Source organism: Protobothrops mucrosquamatus, unplaced genomic scaffold (genome assembly GCF_001527695.2).
Source record: "Protobothrops mucrosquamatus isolate PMUCROS unplaced genomic scaffold, P.Mucros_1.0 scaffold5, whole genome shotgun sequence".
In the NCBI taxonomy this organism is placed as follows: domain Eukaryota; kingdom Metazoa; phylum Chordata; class Lepidosauria; order Squamata; family Viperidae; genus Protobothrops; species Protobothrops mucrosquamatus.
In genome coordinates, this window is record NW_015386392.1 from 416,781 (window position 1) to 424,150 (window position 7,370).

The 7,370-nt window shown below is 39.0% G+C and overlaps 1 protein-coding gene across 1 annotated transcript in view; it reads left to right on the forward strand.

Annotated features, from left to right (window-relative positions):
* LMBR1 (limb development membrane protein 1) overlaps window positions 1–7,021 on the forward strand; it is a 59,602-nt gene extending 52,581 nt beyond the window's left edge. Inside the window, exons 16-17 of the mRNA XM_015832524.1 lie at window positions 4,870–5,031; window positions 6,607–7,021. Of these exons, the coding sequence (XP_015688010.1) occupies window positions 4,870–5,031; window positions 6,607–6,692 (248 nt within the window). The 3' untranslated portion in view covers window positions 6,693–7,021. The remainder of the gene's footprint in view (window positions 1–4,869; window positions 5,032–6,606) is intronic.
* The last annotated feature ends 349 nt before the right edge of the window (window positions 7,022–7,370 follow it).

The following is a 7,370-nucleotide window of genomic DNA, read 5'->3' on the forward strand; positions in this document are numbered from 1 at the left end:
ATGCTATAGTTGGAACATATGTTTAGGGGCACTAACAGACAAGACAATATATATATAGGGGATATATTTATATCCCCTAATTCACAATAGAGAAAAATATCTGAGACAGATTTAGTCAACTCCTGGAAAACTCTTTGCTTCTGGAGCTCTCAGCTATTTTTCTTTTACTTCTTCTTTTTTTTTTTATTATTATTATTATTATTATTATTATTATTATTATTATTATTATTATTATTATCATCATCATCATCATCATCATCATCATCATCATCATCATCATCATCATCATCATCATCATCTTTTTTTGTATTCTTCTCTTCACTATATATTTGATTTTCCTTTCTTGTTGTTGTGGTTCTCCATGATCTCTGGAGACCAAGACATCTCTCCCTCTCCCAGTATGTCATTGGAACAATTTTTAATTGTACCATTCTCAGCAGTTCTTCTTGTTCATCTCAAGGAATCATCTTCAGTGGTTGTTCTGGAGGTAACAGGCACTCCTCATCCTCTTCTGTTGGGTAATGGAATTGTTGCACATCTTTGAGGGGAACTAAGGGACATGTGGGTTGTATTGTTTGGAAGAATAGATCCAAGACACCATTTTTCTTTCTTCTGAACCTCAGTAGGGGATTTTTATTGATGGCTAAAAAAGGTCGTTTTTACCAAGCTTCCTCCCTTCAATTCGAGTGCTTCTTTGCTTCCTCCCTCAAGCCCTAGAATTGACTTGAAGATAAACATTTGAGGAAAATGCCATCTTGTCCAATCTCTTTGGAATTTCCCAGCAAGGGCTGCCCTCATAAAGTTTCTGGGGCAAAAGCGCTTATGCTTATCCTGAATCCAGAGCCTTAAAGAGAAGGGAACACCATTAGAGTAGACCATAATCCACTTCTTAGTAAGAGAAAAATGTGGGATAGACAGTACCGCCACCAGATGGATTCATAACTGGCTGTTCAAGCGCACTCAACATGTAGTCCTCGATGGAATTACATCTACATGGAGGGAAACATGCAGTGGTGTATCTCCAGTTTCTGTTTTAGGTCTAGTACTCTTCAACGTCTTCATGATTTAGATCAGACATGTCAAACTCGCGACGTCATGTGACATCATGCAACGTATCGGGCCGGCTTTGCCATTGCCGGCAATGGGGTGGGCGTGGCTTCTGGATGACGTGTCCGGCCCGCGGGCTGGCAGTTTGACACCCCTGATTTAGATGAAGGGATAGAAGAGGAACACATCGAATTTGTAGACAACATCAAGCTGAAGGGAATAGCTAACATTTCAGATGATAGGCTCAAGATCTAGAAGGATCATGACAGACTTGAACACTGGGCCATATCTAACAAAATGCAATTCAGAGGTGAGAAAATTAAGGTTTTATACTTAGTCAAGAAAAACTAAAGGCCACAGGTATAGAATAGGAGAAGTGTGGTCTTACCAAAGCAGTATAAAGTGGTACTAACACTTCACATGACCTTTTATTATTCCTCTACTGATGCAGCCTAGCCTGAATTGGCTTTTTTGGCAGCTGCAGCATACTGCTGGCTCATATGTAAGTGGTTGTCCATTAGGACTCCTAGATCAACAATAGTAATTGTGAAAGGGATCAGCCTCACATGGGTGTGGATGTGTGTGTCAACCTATTCTCCAAAGCATCTGAGAGCAGGACAAGAAGTAACTGATGGAACCTTATCAAGGAGAGAATCAATTAGAACAAAGGAGAAATTCCCTACAGAATGATTAATCAGTGAAACGGTTTACCTTCAGATGTTGTGGGTGTTGCAACACTAGAGGTTTTTAAGAAGAGATTGGACAGCCATTTGCCTAGAATGTGTAGGGCAAAGGGCTAGTGGCTTATATTTATGAGATTGTCTGGTACATCTTTGGCCACTGGAGGAGAAAGAAGGAAATCTTGCCTTATGTTATGTCAGTTTCTCGAATATTACACTTTTTGCAAGTAAATTTCAAACAGGCTGAAATCCAATACATTAAATACCTCCTAGACTCATTGCTGGTTTCCATCCAATTTGGACTAACCATTCAAAGAGCAATCAGATTTTTATCTCAAGAGAATTAAGGTCTGGGATAATTATTGGGTGTCCTATACATGGTGGCATCTTGGTGCTCAGTCTCTTCCTTGATCAGTTTAAGCTTTTAGTACCTGATCAAGGAAGAGACTGAGCACCAAGATGCCACCATGTATAGGACACCCAATAAGCATTCATAAAAAGGCAGCTGTGACTTCTGTGCTCTTAGGAGGTGCAGGCTTTGTAGCAGTGGCTATGTAAATTTTTATTCACCAATAGCCAACAGTGGCTTGCCAGGAGTACATGAGGAGATAATAATTATCCCAGACCTTAATTCTCTTGAGATAAAAATCATCTCTTGTCTTTCACATCTGCATCACTTCTCAGTCCCTAAACTGGTTGAAAGGGTCCTCTCTTGCGCCACCTAGGGACCGCAAAAGAAAATTCTTGGTCTTGCCTGCCAGCGGAGTGGATAGAGCAATCTCTGATCTGTCAGCAAAGAGCTTCCTTTTTTTCTTTTTTTTCCCGGAGCTCATTGATAATTCCTTTATAAATCTAGATACAGATTCAGCACTTCTATTCTTGACCCAGGTCAAGTGGAAAAGGCTGGTGAAGTTGAATCTGTATTGTAAATCCGTCTCACTTGGTGGCTTGTATAGAAACTAAAATGCTTAGAAGGTCTTGTGTGCAGAATGCCACAGAACTATGCAACATTTCTAAAACTTGTCTCTAAAGTTAAAAGAGCTATTGGATTACACTGTCCCAATTTCCCAACTTGGACAGCCTATCCAGAAAGCTGTTGTGATCAAAACGATTGAAAACCGCATAGAGGTCTAGCAGAATTAATGGGATCCTTATGGTCAAAGGGCCAAAGGAACCAAAGCTAGTTTGGCAACCAAAATATTAAAACTTGTCCTGAAATCACTTTTAGTGATGCAGTGGCTAGTTCTGCGTTATCAGTTAGAGCAGGGGTGACAAACTGCTGGCCCGCGGGCTGATTGCATCATACGGATGCCACACCCACCCCAGCTCCAGCAATGCAAAAAAGTCACGTGATGCGGTGATTTGACACCCGTGAGTTAGAGGTTTCAAAACCTCATCATCTCCTTGAAGTTCCTAAGTAGAACCTGCTGAAAAAGTATTTTCTCTTAGCCATATTATCTCTTCACTCTGATTAACAATAGTTCCAATTCTTGAGCTACAGTGATCTCTTCTACACATTATGTGTAATCAGGTTAAATTATAAATTAGGTTAGTGGAATATTTGCTTGGGATAGATAAACTGATCTGTAGTCAGTTTCTGAATTTCACAGATTGTGTTGGTGCTTGATAAGCTAATTAATGTATAGTCTGAGCTTCTTTATTTTATTTGGCCTTTTAAGCATTATGACTGAAGAGAGCTTTGTCACTTCTCTTCACCTATCACTTCCATCACTCCATGGATGGAATGTTGGTTAAGTGTCATCCTTTCAGAACTTGACTTTAAATTGTTGAAAGTTTTTCTAGAATTTTTCCTAGTTGGAAAATGCAAACGTAAGCAAACATTTCTCAGATAACCCTAGTTTAATAGCTACAAATTTTTCAGCATGATCAGTGGGAATTCTATTCAGTGGGATCACATTAGGTTGTCTTAGGTATGGTTATTTCCAGTAATTCTTTTAATAAGTACAACTCTCATGCAATTTAATGGTACAAAACATTCATTCGTTTGTTTGTTTGTTTGTTTATTTATTTGATGCTAGGTGCATTTGTTGCTTTACCCAAGACAAAATACCTACCTTTTTTTTGAGTCTGTAAATGTACGTTTGCTTTAAAGTTATAAAGAGGAGTAAACCAGGAATGACGAATAGTTAAAGGAGAATTAACGAAGTACATAGACACAACAAATAAAATTAGTAACCATGATAGAGTACAATGGGTCATGTGAGGCTTTGCAGAACAGTCAGTATGTATCAAAATAGCTGGTTTGGTCTAGTCAGCAGGAGTAGGCAACCTTGGCTCTTTTATGACTTGTGGACTTCAACTCCCAGAATTCCTGAGCCAGCCATGCTAGCCCAGGAATTCTGGGAGTTGAAGTCCACGAGTCATAAAAGAGCCAAGGTTGCCTACCCCACAAACTTTGTGAGATCTAGTCCTGCCTTAAGCATGAAAGTTGGCTGGGTGACTTTGGACCAGTCATTCTCTCTCAGACCAACTTACCTCAGAGGGTTGTTGTTGTTGTGAAGAAAATATAAAGAAGGAGTATTGGGCATGTTTGCCACATTGAATTATGTCCAGTAACACTGATTAGATGAAAAGAAATCGAACAGATTCATAAACAGAAGCTTTAGTCTTAAAATAGTTTATTTCAGGATGGTAAAAGGAGTATTGAGCTGTTCTTAGGAGGGGAAAGGTAAATGGGAAAGAAAATTTCCCTTTTATCAAACTACTTTTCATTTATTTCAATGCAGAATTAATGTTTGTAAACATTATTGTATCAAAGACTTGAAAAGATGATATAGTATTTTCATCTTTAATAGTTTTGGAAGATAATTTGTTATGCAGATTATCAATATTTTCCTTTATGATCTTGCTTGGCATGGAGGATTATATCATTCAATTTTATCAAATAAATAAAATATCATTGCTGTGATATTGGTTTTTTTCTAATATAGTAGACAATATCTTTGAAGTGTAATTTAAAATAGTGATGAACAGGAAAAATTAGAGAGTATAAATATCTGGGTTTTAAATTTGTTTTATCAAATTTTATGTGAAGAGATATATGCAGTGTATTAGATTGTTTTAAAATTCCTAAGTATCTGTACAAACTTTATTAATATATTCTCCCCTCACCCTTTATTAGGCATCACCAGGTTTGATCTCCTTGGGGACTTTGGAAGGTTTAACTGGTTAGGAAACTTCTACATAGTGTTGAGCTACAATCTTCTTTTTGCTGTCATGACAACTCTGTGCCTGGTGAGAAAGTTCACCTCTGCAGTTAGAGAAGAACTCCTCAAAGCATTAGGTAACCCACTTTCTCTTCCTTTTATGACGGTATTTTTTAATATTTATACACTTGATATTGTGCTAGAGATTGCTGACGTGGCTGTGCTAGGGCAGGGATAGGCAACCTTGGCTCTTTTATGACTTGTGGATTTCAACTCCCAGAATTCTTGAGCCAGCATGGCTGGCTCAGGAATTCCGAGAATTGAAGTCCACGAGTCATAAAAGAGCCAAGGTTGCCTACCCCTGTGCTAGGGAGAATGATTCATTATTAAGTGCTTTTCTGTTCCTTTTCTAAAGCTTGATTTCAGAACTGCTAACTGCTGCTCTGCCTACTTGATAGGGAAATTCATGACATACATGCCAGTTGCCAAGCTCCTGAATTTTGATCCCGCGACCCTGGGGATGCTGCAACGGTCATAAGCGTGAAAAATGGTCATAAGTCACTTTTTTCAGTACTGTCCTAAATTTGATTGGTCACTAAACAAATGGTTGTAAGTCAAAAACTACCTGTACTCATTTTTATATTCAATCTGCTATATTCACTACCCTCTTCATTCTTCATCTATTGCTTCTTTTTCCACCCTGTAGCTCATTCCCATTGAATTCTGATTGAAGTTGCCTTCACATGCAGGTCTCACTTCCACATACATTTATTAGTAAGTTATTAATATTTAACAGGGTTTAATCATCCTTGCCCCTTTTAAATTCTATTTTTTTAAATTCTATTTTTTAAATTCTTACATGCTGTTTTATATTTTAACATTTTTATTGTACACCAACCAGAGTCCCTGTCTGAGGGGAGATTCCCACTCATCCTTTCAGTCCACCTAATAAAACAATCCCTTTCCAATCCCAGCTGCATTCATTTAGACCAGGGGTGTCAAACTGCCGGCCTGCGGGTTGGACGCGTCACGTGGAAGCTGCGCCCACCCCATTGCCGGCAATGGCAAAACAGTCCCAATAACGTTGCACGGTGTCACGTGACGTCACGAGTTTAACATGTCTGATTTAGACAGTTGCAGTTTATCCCAAAACACATTTCTGGTTCTTTTACCAATACTACTCACCCTCATCCAGTCACCCACCTATGGACTTCATGCACTCTTACAGCAATCTAGATAATCCCATTTCATACTTTGAGATGCATTTTAGCTCTCTCATTTATAATTAACAGAAAAACAGAGTTGGAAGGGACCTTCGAGGTGTTCTAGTCCATCCCCCTTCTTCAAGCAGGAAACCCTATACATCAGAGGTCCCCAACCTTTTGGGGACCACGGACCGGTTCCGTGGAGAGAGGTTTTCCCACATATCGGAGGGGGCGTGGTTTTGTGTGCTGCCTGCATCCCGCGGATGGGGCTCTGCTTGTTTGTGCGGCCCGGTTGTTGGCATGCTGTGACCCAGTACCAGTCCACGGACCAGGACTTGGGGAGCCCTGCTATACATCTTACACTTCCTTCCCTTCACATATTTTTAATTCAACTTAATTCTGATAATTCATCTTACACTTCCTTCCCTGCATATATTTATTAACTCTTCACAAAAGATCAGAAGAACGAAACATAAACTTTACTGTGTTTTTTTCTGCGTTTTGCAGGTTTAGATAAACTGCATCTCTCGCACAGGGCAAGAGACCCCGAGACAACAAAACCTTCTGCAAATGGACATCAGAAAACACTGTGAATCAGTTGGCGGAAATGAGCCTTTCAGCTTCCTGACATTCCTCTCAGCTCACTGTTCTTGATTTCTACTGCTCTTACTGGTTTATACCTTGGATTCAGGTTGATGCAGAAGAAATCTGGTGGCACTGGATTCTACTCTTCCTCCTTGGATCGATCCACTTTATTTTTTCTGTCAACTGGAGACGTCTCTTGGACATTCCTCTTTGAACAGGCCTTCATACTGATCTCTGAATCCAAGGATAAAAATCTTCTGCATGTAAATACATTGTTGAAGATGAATTTGGGAGATGAACTTGCTATCTGAAAATGGCAAACCTCTACTCAAGATGTTAGATTTTTTTTTCCAGTAAGATGCATTCTGAAAACTTGTGAGAGCACAATAAGGCTCAGGATCAATACATTAATCTACCCATCAAATCAGTTTGCACTATGATTGTATCTAAGATAACAGTTCTTAGTTCTAAAGGGTAAACTGCCCCATTTTTTTTGCTAGGGATAATTTCCTTTGCAAACCCTGATTATGCAATAACATAATCTCACAACTGCAGTGCTAAATCTGAGCCTGGGAAACTAATTGTAGATTTCTGATCATTGTATGTATAATCATACCTAAAACATGATTGTCATACTTGGCTAAACAATATGAGCAAAAATGTGTGTAAAATATACATATGTATAA